This window comes from Coenobita brevimanus, chromosome 64 (assembly GCF_032717465.1).
Source record: "Coenobita brevimanus isolate Jiangsu-jjx chromosome 64, ASM3271746v2, whole genome shotgun sequence".
Lineage (NCBI taxonomy): Eukaryota > Metazoa > Arthropoda > Malacostraca > Decapoda > Coenobitidae > Coenobita > Coenobita brevimanus.
This window is the reverse complement of record NC_137017.1, coordinates 9,918,667-9,932,809: the sequence shown is the minus strand read 5'-3', so window position 1 is coordinate 9,932,809 and position 14,143 is coordinate 9,918,667. Positions and strand designations below refer to the sequence as shown.

Genomic DNA, 14,143 nt, shown 5'->3' with positions numbered 1-14,143 from the left:
ACTCATGAGCTCCATGTACTTATTGATTATGGACGGTGGGTATTAGCCCTGCAGTGGTGACATTTGAAAGTGTGTGGCACGTACGAGGGCTGCTGGGTCTAAACCTAATGGAATGAGAGGTTAAGTCTATGGCCAGAGTGGGTCAAATATAATAATAATAATAATAACAACAACAACAATATTATTATTATTAGTAGTAGTAGTAGTAGTAGTAGTAGTAGTGGTAGTAGCAGTAGTAGTAGCAGTAGCAGTGTAGAAGTAGTAGCACCAGCAGGAGAAATGTCATGCTTAGGCTAAAACGAAGCCTAACGGACGATATTCACTGATAGCATGAGACGAGCGTGTGAACTTTGTCAGATTCGGTTGTCTTTTTAGGTTATAAATAGTTAGTTTAATAGTCTTAGTATATACTATTAGTTGATGAACCATATATGATTTGTACATAGCTAAGACTACGGTTGAGAAAAATTTTAGGACCCAGTTGGCATAGAGTTCAGTCTTCTTCGGCTCATGAGTGTGCAGTGATCAATTATTATTATTATTATTATTATTATTATTATTATTATTTGAGCTGGAATGGCAATAACACAGGGTGGACCGTAAATACCCTCCACTAAAAATTGATCTAGCGGTATGACTTGTGAGGAAGGCCCAGTCTGCTGGTGTGGGTATGAAAGAAAAATAATAAACCATGCAAGGTGGACACTGATGACAGTTAATGAATCGTCACTTTAAGGTGTGAGAAGTAGCCAGGTGGAGTGTCAGAGGAGCCTTATCTAATAACGGACCACCAGGTATATCACAATTAGTTCAGAGCCAAGGACGCATAGAAAGATAATTTAGCACTGTTTTTCACTGCACCTTTTCCACCTTAACTTGGTCCAAATTTTCCTCTGTTTGCAGCCTAGTCCACGCAGCTCAGTGGCAGAATAAGACAATGCTACGGTTCTGCTTTCCTTCCATAGCATTCCTACAGGACTAGCATTATTTCCTAGTGAAACTCTTACAACTAAGCATTCAAGATGGACAGATGGAAATTGCAGGCCAAGTTAGAATTCAGTAGGAATACAATAAGCCTCTGTTTCTAGCCCACCCATGTCTAAGAATTAGTGGATTTCTCAAATTTCGTTCTTTCTTTCTTTCCTTTGCATTCTTTTCACAATTTTCTTATCGACGCGGGCATTGCACAATCGACCACACAACCTGATGGATCATGATATTCGAAGACTCATCAGTACCTCTACTGAGGGCACTAACTGGCCACATTAGAGTTGTCTTTCCACACAACTTTGTACACAGTTGGTTAATATAAAGACAAATCGAGGAGACAGCTTGAAATTCTTGAACATGATGCAATTAATACCATTAACCCTTGAAGGAGGCGGGTATATCTAAATGAATACGGTAAAATAGTGTGGTGTCAGCTGGTTGTAAATCCAAATTTAAATTCATGGCAGCGTGATAATTGGACGTTCTTCACATTTAAGCAGCGGTTGGTTTCTGAGCGGAATAAAACCGCTTGACGCTAACAAGTTTCGTAGTACTCCAATGCTGCTACAGAATTGTGAAGATATTGCTGAAAACGTCGGGAGCTTACCAGATTCATTTCAGGTGGCAAAATTGGTATTAAACATTATTTTTATTCTACAACACCGCTGTCTCGAGCAAAAGTAAATGATTTGCCGTAAATGACGATTGTGCTGTCGATAGATAAAAAATAAATAAATAAATAAAATACGTCATGTTTCAAAACTCTTCTCCCTCTGTCCGGAAATGGTCCCTCACCCTTTATCGTTATCGTTTTTCTCCTCGATTCACTATTCCCCGTTTCCTGTCAGCAAGGTCCTGTGCGTGTGGAGGGGACGAAGGGGGGAGTGGTGTGTGTGTGTGTGTGTGTGTGTGTGTGTGTGTGTGTGTGTGTGTGTGTGTGTGTGTGTGTGTGTGTGTGTGTGTTTTGCCATTTTTGGGAGAAAATATTATCGTACAGCAATTTTTTCCCAACTCTCTTCCATTCATTTAATGCCCGCGAATCTATTTATCCCTGTCACACGTACACACCTGTTAGCCATAACGTGCGCACACACACACACACACACACACACACACACACACACACACACACACACACACACACACACACACACACACACACACACACACACACACACACACACACACACACACACACACACACACACACGGCAGAAATGTGTAGAGTTTAATTCCAAATCCATCTCTGACAGATGGAAATGTTGCCCATCATTCCGATTTACCAAGAGATCCAGAAATGAGCAAAAATACTTGTGTGTGTGTGTGTGTGTGTGTGTGTGTGTGTTACTAATACAAGATCGAAAGAGACTTTGACCACTGCCTGTTAACTACAAGAGGGCCATTAATACATTCAATCAGTTTTTGCTAATTTTCCGTCTTCTCCTCTAACATGACCCGCAACGGTCGATGTTATTTCACGGTCCCTAATTATACAGATAGATTAACAGGGACGGGAGGAAAAATTAACATCTCACCGGCCAGGCAGTTGAACTTTGGTTCTATCAGTTGCGAGGTGGACATAATGGTCAATACACCAGGATCTCCAAATGTCGTTATTGGTATTGTGGCCTCGGACTCATAGTGAACACAGTGGACTGCAGTCTGAAGTTTCCTGGCTGCAATAGTTAACCATCTTCTTTTCAGGGGATAGGAAGGAAGCTGAGGAACGTCTGTGTAGCTGGGCAGCTCCACCGCCTGATTATATAGGTGCCACGACGTGAAGGCTTCCCTTTCCAACACCACCTCCATATAAAGGGCATCAGATGGAAGACCTTGTACCTTCGATAAAAAAAGTATGGGCACCCTTTCAGTGTGAGACATTATGATACACGGACTATGATTTACGGGAAGTGACACGGATATGGTGGTGCTGCTGTTGTGGAAGAGTTGCCAGTTAATAATATCAAACCCCACACGATACGGTATCTCATTATAATTAGCATTGTGCACAATACGCACATGTGTGATTAACAGTAACCAGAGACGAAGCATTTCACATCTTGTCCGACCCCAGGATGCCGATACTTTTTTAAATCGAGGGTAGTGTACCACCGTCTGTGTCATTCCATATTAAGTCCAATACAAGACCTGATCTTCACCCCGCAGGAAGGGTGAAGAACGGATGGGGAAGAAAGACCTCAAACAGAATGCCAAAACGACGACGGTGTAGCGTAACAAGGCTCGTCAGAACTGATGTGTATTCAAACCTCATGACCTGTTTTGTGTGTGTGTGTGTGTGTGTGTGTGTGTGTGTGCAAACTCATGACTTGCTTTGTCTCTGTGTGTGTGTTTTGCCTCGGCGCGGTGACCTGTTGAGAAGAAACACCGTTGGATTCTGCTCGCCTCTTACTACGGTCCTCCTCCTCCTCCTCAGTATCATCATCATCATCATCATCATCATCATCTTAGCCCTATTTATTCCACTAATGCACGGAGGAGATAGGATCCAGAAACAGTAGCAGAACAATCTTATCTCTCTATAAGACGATTAAAAGAAAAGAAAAAACGGCTTTCACTCTTCCTTCCACATCCAGACATCCTTATTCGATTTAGGAGTGGCTTTGAGTGTTGAAAATAGCCTCCAATATCCGTCTGACAATGATAGAAATTTCTGTCTATCTGTCTGTCTACAGTATAGTCAAACGTCTCATCTCCGTGGAGGATGGTCACAGACAAATTGCTTCCATGTCACCCTCTCCTTCGCCGTCATGCTGTCCTCCCTCTAGCACACGGCATCATCGTTCATATACCTTCTATCTCATCCTCGGTCTCCACCTTCCCTTCCTTTCTTCCATCGCAGTTGCATACACTTCGTTAGTCTCTTATACTCCATTCTCTTCGTATGGCCAAACCATCTCAGGGTATTTCTCATAGCATTTTCGATTTTATCTGTCTACCTATCTATTCCTCTTGAGAGAGAGAGAGAGAGAGAAAGAGAGAGAGAGAGAGAGAGAGAGAGAGAGAGAGAGAGAGAGAGAGAGAGAGAGAGAGAAATAACATGTTAATAGAAAGTGTAAATGAGGTTGGTGATGTGGCATAGAGTCCCGTTCTGTCACCCACAAAGTACGTTGCCAAAGCGGAACTAATTTATGCAACGCTGTTTTGTTGTGTTAACGAACTGTTGTGTAGGGATGGGGGTTAGAGAGAGAGAGAGAGCTCTGAGTGGCACGATGTGGTGTTATGTGCTATGGGTGTGGTATGGTAAGGTGTGGTATTGTGGTGGTGTGGTAGGGCAGAAATTTGGAAGATGTGGTAGGTGATGTGGTGTCAAAGTGGTGTGGCGTGGTGTGATAAGTGAGGTAGGGGTGTGGCACGCTTAGTAGACAGATGTGGTATTTGTGACTGCGATGTGGCAAAATGTGGGCGCGTGATGTGGTAAGTGGTGTGGTAGGGGTGTGGTACTGATGTAGAATATGTGTGGTGGGGGTGCGATAGAGGTGTGGTAGGAGTATGGTTGGTAGAGGTGTGGTAGGGGTGTGGTAGAGGTGCAGTTGAGATGTGGTAGAGGTGTGGTATGAGTGTGGTAAGGGTGTGGTACAGGTGTGGTTGAGGTGTGGTAGGGGTGTGATAAGGGTGTGGTATCGCTGTGATAGGGGTGAGGCAGAAGTGTGAGAGTTGTGGTAAGGCAGGAGAGTGCATTGCCAAAGTAATACCAGCTCTTTACCTCGCTACCTGCCTCCCTGCCTACCAATCTAATTCATTGCGTGTGGTAGTGATACTCGTATGTTGTGGCAAAGGTGTGGTAGCTTTGTGGTAGGGGTGTGGTGGGTGTGGTAGGTGTGGTAGGGTAAGGCATGAAGGGGGGGTTGCATTGTAACAGCATCACCCCCTGCACCCACACCCTCTGCCTACCTCCCTGCCTGCCTGCCTGACCCTGTCTATGTATTGATTCAGGCTTCCTCAGGTCCTTCCCTCCCTCTCCCCTCCTCTCTTCTTCCCCTCCCCCACTCCTCTCTTCTCTCCTCTTCCTTCTCCGCTTCTCTCTTTTCTCATCCCCTTCCCCCCTCTCCCCTCCATATCACGCTTTCCCTTCCCCTCCTAACCCCTCCCCTCCTCTCTTCTTCCTTCCCAAACATCCTTTCTCTCTTCCCTTCTCTCCTCACCCCGCTGTTCTTCTTTCTTCCTCTTCCCTCTCCTCTCCCCCTTCTCATTTCCATTCTTCCCTCTCCAGTCTCTTTCCCTTCTCCAACTACCTTGTTCTCAACCACCTGCACCTTCCTCCTCCCCCCCTAACCTCCTCCTCTCTTTTCTTCTTCTCCTTCCTCTTCCCTCACTCCTCTTCATCTCATCGTTTTCATCTCTCATCTTTTTCCTCTCTCTCTCTCTCTCTTAAATTATTCTTGCCACCAGAATTGAGTGTCTGACTTCCTTCCCTTTTATTACATAATTAAACTGCATTGAGAGAGAGAGAGAGAGAGAGAGAGAGAGAGAGAGAGAGAGAGAGAGAGAGAGAGAGAGGAACATACAAGTTTCATTGCCATCGGAATGTGTAACTGGACGGGTGTTGCATGCCCGCAGAAAAAGGAAAGGGGTGCTGGTAGAGAATTAGGGTAGGGTAGGTTATACTGCAGATAGGCATACATACAGACAGACTGACAGACAGACAAATAAATGAATAAATAAAATAAAAACAGACAGATAGATAGATGTATGGGTGGATGGATGGGCAGATAGATAGATTAGTAGATAGATAAATAGATAGATGGATGGATGGATGGATAGACGTAGGTAGGCAGACAGGCAGACTGACTGAATGACTGATTGATTAAAAGATGGATAGATAGGAAAACAAACAGAAACTGATTGACTGATTAATTGTTTGACTGATTGATTTAATACGCCATGATGTTGATGATGATGATGATGATGATGATGATGTGCATTTACAGACTAGTGATGTCGAACGAGTGAAGGACGGTGCAAATTCTGATGATGATGATGATGATGATGCACGTACAGGTTCACATCGCTGCCACCGACGATGATGATGATGATGATGATGATGATAATGATGCATTGTTTACCTACAGGCTGGCGATATTGTGCAGGCCACATACACCGTTACATTGATGATGATGATGATGATGATACATTATTCACCTACAGGCTTGCGATGTTGAGCAGTCGAGGGGCGGTGCAACTTCTACTGCTGGTGGTGGTGACGGTGGTGCTGACGTCACTGGCAGTCATATCCTTCGATGTATCTCCTGTCTTGTGTGAGTATTCCACTGTGATCTACTGTTTTCACTCTAACTTGGCCTAAATTTGCCTTCTCTTCGTCTTGAATCCTGAACTGTTAGATTTACTTTTGAATATTATACTGGTACAAACATCAGTGGCAGTCATATCATTCGGCGTATCTCCAGCGTTGTTTGAATATCGTACTGCGCAATGCCCGTTTCGTTCTAACTTGGCCTAAATTTGCCATCTTTCCTTCTTGATTCCTGAAGTGCAGCAAGAGGTCAACACTAGAATATGACACTATACTCTTTTCACTTTAACTTGGCCTAAATTTGCCGTCTCTCCTTCTTCATTTCTCAGTTGTAACAGGAAATCAGTACCACAGTATGGTAATATGCCCTATTCACTGTCATTTGGCCTAGAATTGCCATCTCTCCATCGTGAATGCATTGTTGTAACTAGATATTAAAACCAAGTATTGCATTACTTTTTCATTTCTTTCTTCATCTTGAATACTTAGTTGTAACAATGCATTACACTAAGCTATGATACTAGTCACGAAGAAGAGCTAAGGAAAGGATGTACAGCTGGGACATTGACTTTTTCTGCCACTGAGCTGTCCATAATATGTTGCAAAAGGATGAAAATTAATCTGTACCAAATTAAGGTGAAAAGAGTTTAGTTGGTATGGAAGGTAAGCTGGTTGTGGTGCTGTGTTAGTTGTGATATAGCTTTTACAGAGATAGTCCGAGAAAATTGTGCTTGTGATGTCAATTGTTGTAGCTGTTGTGATTTATCTGGTATGTTTAAGCACTATGACAGCTGTGGTACTAGTGGTGATAACTTTGGTAGTCATACGGCTTCCTTTGACTACTGCTTTAGCTTAAAAAAAAAAATAATAGTAATGCTAAACATGGCCTAGGCGTCCACAATAGCAATCCGTTCCAGAAGACAGTTAAAAAAAAAAACTCAAGGCACTGATATCGAGATGTCTGGACATATTGCGTTTAAAAGACAGCAAATCACAGTCAAAGAGAAAGACAGACTGAGGAAGACAGTTTGAGTTGACCATTTGTTTCCGTAAAGGAGTGAGAATATCGGTTAACTCTTCCATTAAAAAGTTGGGCAGAAGTGGATGAGAATTGGTGGCTAAACAGATGTTGCTTGGCTGCCGCTATTGAGGAGGGATACAATAAAAAAGTTAAGAAGAGCAGTGACCAATGAAATAGTTACAGCAGTGAGACATAAGGTTAACGGGAGTTAATCGACGAAAGGGAGTTGATAACCGAAAAGTCCTTGATCCCACCCTGTTTAGGCCAAGATAGGCTGTATGTGGTGAGCTTCCGCCACATGAGAGCCGTACTCTAAGTAGAGTCAAATAAGATCCTTGTACAGAATCGGAAACTGTGCAAGGTTAAAAAAGCACGTTGTTTTAACACACCCACTCTCGGAGAAGCCGATTTCGCAATAGATGTAATCTGGCCTTTAGAAAATAGATCATGAGAAGAGTAGACGCCATAGTCATTAAGAGATGGAGGACTGATCTGTGTACTGCTGAGGGATAGTCAGGTAGAAGACTGCTGAGCTGATTGATAGGAAAAATATGAGCGTAAGAAAATTTGATTGCCTGCCAGTATAATCTTTGCACAGTCGACAGACGTAAATTTAACCTTCTGCCCAGCAGTACAGTAAGTGAAGTGGATGTTAAAGGACTAGTTTGGATGATGTTCTTAGGGAAGAATGGGACTGTCTGCTCTGATGTACCTTTCACACATAAATTCAATCCATAATTCTCTTCAATTGCAGCCCAGGTTATGAACAGAATGGAGGACATGGAGAAGAACCAGGTGGCCATAGGTAAGCCGCAATACAGGGTGGTCCACATATTACGCATTACAATTCTCGTGTGTTGCTGATGCGGCACAGCCAGTGTTACTAGCCTCAAGCCAGCATCATTTTCTGCTTCCCATAATGAATTTTCTGCATGTGGTGCCTGCTCTTCTCTATGCTAAGTCGCTTGCTGCAGTCTAATTCTCGTGCGTTGTAGGGACGGCTAACCCAGCGTTACCCTTACCAGCACGGCATCGTGTTCTACTTCCCATAATCCGTTTTCTGCTTTATAGTGTCTTTTTTTTTTTGTAACCACACACACACACACACACACACACACACACACACACACACACACACACACACACACACACACACACACACACACACACACACACACACACACACACACACACACACACACACAGAGTTGGTCTCTTGCTGTGACACCTGACACGTGTAGGACTGTCAGGTGTTTTTACTCTCTCTCTCTCTCTCTCTCTCTCCACCGTAACAGGTGTGTTTTGATTTGAGGGAAAGCTTTTCCTGAATAATAATGTGTGTGTGTGCATTTGTGCCTAAAAAAAGAAAGAGAGGGAGGGGGAGGGAGCGCTGCATGACACCTGTGTAGCCCCCCCAATACAGAGAGGGAGGCTCATGACACCTATAACTGCCGCCTCCCTTTGCAACAGATGCGTGTGTGGTTGGGGGTTGTGATGACGTGGCGTATGCTGAATCACACCACAGATGTTGACGATATTGAAGAAATAGTTTGGCAATTTTGATAAAACCTGGTACTTTGAAGGTAGTAACAATGTTGAGGAAGAGTTTGCTATTGTCAGAAGAACGATTTTGTCAGACAGCGATTCATAAAATATATATATATATATATATATATATATATATATATATATATATATACAGTAAATATACCGTATGTGAGGAGAGAGAGAGAGACAGACAGAGACAGAGATGCAACCGGGGAAAAAAATGTTTCGTAGCTGCAACAAAGAGACTGCATACACGTCCACATCACCGTACACCTATTACATATTTACACATATTTTCGATCATACGCTGTATGCATCAGTGCTTATATATTATTCTTCCGCTTAAAGTTAACATATTTTTTTATAAATCGGCAATGCAGAGTTAGTTTCAACCCTTCTCATTTCGTTTTCTCAGTATTTCACACATGCACTCATACATGATACACTTCTTTCTCTAACTTGGCTTAAAATTGCCATCTCTCCAACTTGAAGGCTGAGATATACCAATAGACAGCACTAGAATGTGATGGTAGTAAAGAGGAAGTGATATGGAATGAATGCAGAGCGGTATTGCTTTCTGTCATTGAGAAACGAATAATAAGCTGCAAAAGACGAAAGTCTGGGCCAGGTTAGAGTAAAATGGGTATAGTAACTCTCACCCAAAGTATAGGTGCTTAAATCTTAATGCTCTGACTCACGCACCTCGTCGTGCACCTTGTAATATTCACCATCATGCACGCTGTACCATTCACTCTGTCTGTCTGTCTGTCTGTCTCTCTGTCTCTGTCTCTCTGTCTGTCTGTCTCTCTGTCTCTGTCTCTGTCTCCCTGTCTGTCTGTCTGTCTGTCTGTCTCTCTCTCTCTCTCTCTCTCTCTCTCTCTCTCTCTCTCTCTCTCTCTCTCTCTCTCTCTCTCTCTCTCACTAGAAACATTACCTAAGCCTCTTTCTTCTTCCCTTCCCCGGCAGCAGCCCCCCTGGTGGGAGTTGGGGGCAGCAACCCAGTAGGCCCTGACGAGGTGGTGGTATCGCTGGAACAGATCATGAAGGCGCCGGTCTCTCTCAACCAGGATGATCCAAGACTTATTAGGGTAATGTATATAAATAAATGAATATATATATATATATATATATATATATATATATTTATATATATATATATATATATATATATATATATATAGATAGATAGATAGATAGATAGATAGATATATATATATATATATATAGATAGATAGATAGATAGATAGATATATATATACGTATATTTATAGTGTAATGAATCCCGCCATATTCTAACGATAATCTTTCGCTATAGCTCAGAATTCAAGGTAGGAGCTTGGCAATCTGATGCCTAGTTAAAGTGAACAGTATAGTCAAATATCAAGTCCATCAGGCAATTTAGGAAGAAGCTGGCGATTTTGTCGTTTCACTTTGCCTTTTCCTCCCACCAGAGAATCAGAGAGAAATACCTTCATCCACCGGCAGACAAGCCCTACAATTTGGCCGAGGAGGATGACGATCCTTCTATGGGACAGTCTAAAGAAATAAGGCATATTTTTGGCGACGATAAGGTGAGAATATTGGTGCTTTGTTTCTTATATACTCATACTTTGCTTTATGTTTTGTGTGTATATGTGTGTGTGTATGTGTGTTTGTGCGTGCGTGCGCGTGCGTGCGTGCATGTGTGTGTGTGTGTGTGTGTGTGTGTGTGTTCGCGCGCATGCCTTGTTTTGCTCTGAGTTGCATGTGTTGTTTATGCTGTGTCTGTTCATTTTGTGTATACTGTGTGTACATTGTTTGTGTTATGTGTGAACATTCTTGGAAGGTATGCGTTGAGCCCAAGGAAATACAGCTTATTCTGCGACATACTATTATCGTCATCCCTATTGTTATTATTATGATGATTATTATTATTATTGTTGTTGTTATTATTTTCACGATGCAATTTTTAACAGGTTCAAAAAGGGGGCTTCTTCGTGGAGTGTGGTGCCCTCGATGGTGAGACTCGTTCCAACACCCTGGTATTCGAGAAGAAGTTTGGGTGGAAGGGCGTCCTCATCGAAGGCGACCCCAAGAACTTTGAGCTGGTGAGGACGAAGAACAGGAAAGCTTGGACTGTGGACGCTTGCCTCAGTACTCAGCCCTACCCCAACACTGTAAGTTATAGTCCCGAGATACCAGGAGTCTTTCCATAGGCCTTTCATGTTAACTTGGCCCAAGTACTCGTCTTCTTGCAGCTTAATTCTCTCAGCTCTGTGGTGAAAAGAAAATTACGACTCTTGGTTTCCGTAGCACCGCCTTGTGACTAGCATCATATTTTAATGTTGATCTTTCTTTGCAACTCAACTTTCCGTATGGAGTGTGTGTGTGTGTGTGGTGTGTGGACTGTTTACCTCCGTCTCTTTCAGGTAATGTTCAAGCAGAGTTTCAACGTCGGGAAGATTAGCAAGTTTGAGCCAGGACGCAAAGTAGCAGGCCACGCAGAGGTACAGTGCCTGCCCTTCTACTCCATACTGCTAGCCCTCAATACCACCACCGTTGACTACTTCAGCCTCGATGTGGAAGGGTCAGAGTTGGGAGTCCTCAGAACCATACCCTGGGATAAAGTTGATATTAAGGTGACAACATTTTGTGTATACGTTCTGTGGTGATGTGGCTTTGCTGGAAAGTGTTAGAAGTACCCTGTGGTGATTTAGCCACATGGAGAGAGTGGGGATTGTGACACTGACTTTACTTCTCAACAACCAGCTTGACAGTAGAGTCACTCCTTCTCCTAATAGTCACCTTTGATTGGCCAAGGTAATTTTCTTCCTACTGTGTCACATAGTATGTTCATATTTATTTGTTAATTCACACTGACCTTCAATGAGTCTCGGATTGTAGCTGTACGCTTGGAGCTCGAACAAATTGGCTGGCGCGTAGTAAAGGAGAGTGTATGTAAGTAAGGTGGAGAAGGAGAAAGGTAAGGAAAGCCTGAAGATGAGATGGAGCGAGGAAGTGAGAGGCATGTTAGAGGGTAGTGTCATTTAGAGAAAGTACAGCCAGATGGTGAAGGACAGGATGATATCCCCCCCACCTTTCTGGAGGGCTCATTGGTGCACAGTGGGCACCTATCATATAACCCAAAATTTGAATGGGGGGGAGCAGTAGAAGGAGCAAGGGTCCAACTTGTGAGGTCCACACCCTCTTCCCCCCTTGTCAAAACCGCTGCCCTTTTCTTACTTCCTGTACACTAATCTGTTATCTTAAGTTTTCTGCAGTCATCTGTAACGTTTTTAGTCATCTATCTAACGAGCTTAACCAAAATGTTTTTTCAGGCATGTAACGAATATTCTAATGAAAAATTTATTATTCTTAAGATATCATTATCATCATCGTATATCGGGTGTGCTAATGAAACTTATATTCTTTCCCAGACATTATCGGTGGAGTTCATACACGGTGGGGAAGGCAAAGCAGCCCTGAAGAAATACATGGAAGACCACGGCTACAACGTTTACACTCAGGTCACGCACCGAGGATGGCTGGCCAATGACTACATTTTTGTCAAGAAGGATCTGAAGCCTAGTACAGCAACGCCTTAAAGTTAATTACTGACATCTGCCTGAACTGAAGGGCGGGTATTTTTTTTTTTTTTTTATGAGTGTTGTGTGTATGTTTGTCTGTGTTTGTGTGTGAGTTATGGCAGGGTTGTTGGGTCTGCTCATAATTTTTGTGGAGAGCAGCCATATTTTTGCATAGTTTGACACATCTGCCATCGTGAGACGGATTATTTTTCTAAGCTATAGTTGGTGGTGTTTTTACTTGAAAGAACTGGGCTTTTCGCGCATCTTCGATATCAAAATCGTGGTTGCATGAAATCTAATGAGACTTAGTTATAAGTTAGGAATGAGAGACCTTAGTTACTAGTCAAATTCACCCTCCAGTGAGACTACACTTGGCCACCAGATGTCCTGAGAGGGGTAAGTGATCTTTGTCAGGTTAAAACGAATGCACTATAGAAGGCTTTGACGATTAGATAACCTCGTTGATACTTCAGATTTTTAGATACAAAACTTTTTGTAGTATGGAAATATAGGATAGATTATTTTTGTTAAAGAATGTTATTTTGATTAACCAGATTAGAGTGTTGTCAACGGGCAATAAATTTCACTGTAACATATAATGTAAGGCTAATTGTGTATGTTTAGCCACTTCACCGCAATGGCATTTTCATTCTATATTTGCTAACTTCAGACGATTTTCATCAACTTGGGAGAGATATCTATTTGTGAAGGAGTTAATGAAGGGTGTAGCTAACCCTTTCGTTTCGTAGCATCTCTCCTTAGGTAGGTAAAATTGCCAGATGACTGTGAATATAGAATAGTTAATACGCCATTGCATTGAAGGAGTTTTGCTATCGAGTGGCATCTTTTGCTTTTATTGTGAAAACCCAAGCCATATTTCAGGGCCGATATCACTTTGCCTAAGCCTGAATATGTGTACATTTCTGTGATGTGTAGTGATGCAAAGTAGGTAATATTATTGCAGGTGATATTTAAGTAAGATGGTGATATAGAAAAATACTGTTATGGTAATTTGACAACAGTTTTATACAGCTAGTCTTTCATCATCCAAACATACATTTATTACATTCAGAATGCATTTTTACTCTGCATGGTTACTCGCAGTGTTGTTGTTGTTGTTTTTTCATCATGATTATGATCATCGATTTCGTTTTAACGCCTGTTTTCAAAAATATATATATATATATATATATATATATACAGTATATATATATATATATATATATATATATATATATATATATATATGTCTGTACTTTTTACCACATGAAGCATCTCGCTTCATACTGAAGGCAGACCAACCAAACCAAACGTAACTCCCTTGCTCTGTGGCAGCAGGTACAACATTCAAGATCTGATTGCATAGGAATATACGGATATTTATTTTACAATGCTCACCTTCCAAATAACTCAGATATTTGTTTGCCATTACCATGAAGCATAGTCATAGCTTTAGGTTGATCAAGGAAGTTTCTTGCATAATCTCAGTCACTCCAGAGATTCTATCATATATATATATATATATATATATATATATATATATATATATATATATATATATATATATATATATATATATATATATATATATATATATATATATAATATTAATTTAGTAATTACTGAAGTGATAGAGCAGGTGGAAGGAGGTGCAAAAAAATAGACGAACATGGTTATCCTCATGAATCGGATGACTATTGTTAGTTATGTCTACCTATAACCAGACGATTTTATAAAACTATTGAG

General features: G+C 41.8%; 1 protein-coding gene across 1 annotated transcript in view; it reads left to right on the top strand.

Moving 5' to 3' along the window:
• Positions 1–13,081, top strand: part of LOC145404659 (uncharacterized) — an 18,693-nt gene extending 5,612 nt beyond the window's left edge. Inside the window, exons 2-8 of the mRNA XM_080276198.1 lie at positions 6,157–6,266; positions 8,038–8,088; positions 9,798–9,919; positions 10,283–10,402; positions 10,787–10,987; positions 11,240–11,449; positions 12,248–13,081. Of these exons, the coding sequence (XP_080132324.1) occupies positions 6,157–6,266; positions 8,038–8,088; positions 9,798–9,919; positions 10,283–10,402; positions 10,787–10,987; positions 11,240–11,449; positions 12,248–12,415 (982 nt within the window). The 3' untranslated portion in view covers positions 12,416–13,081. The remainder of the gene's footprint in view (positions 1–6,156; positions 6,267–8,037; positions 8,089–9,797; positions 9,920–10,282; positions 10,403–10,786; positions 10,988–11,239; positions 11,450–12,247) is intronic.
• Positions 13,082–14,143: the final 1,062 nt, after the last annotated feature.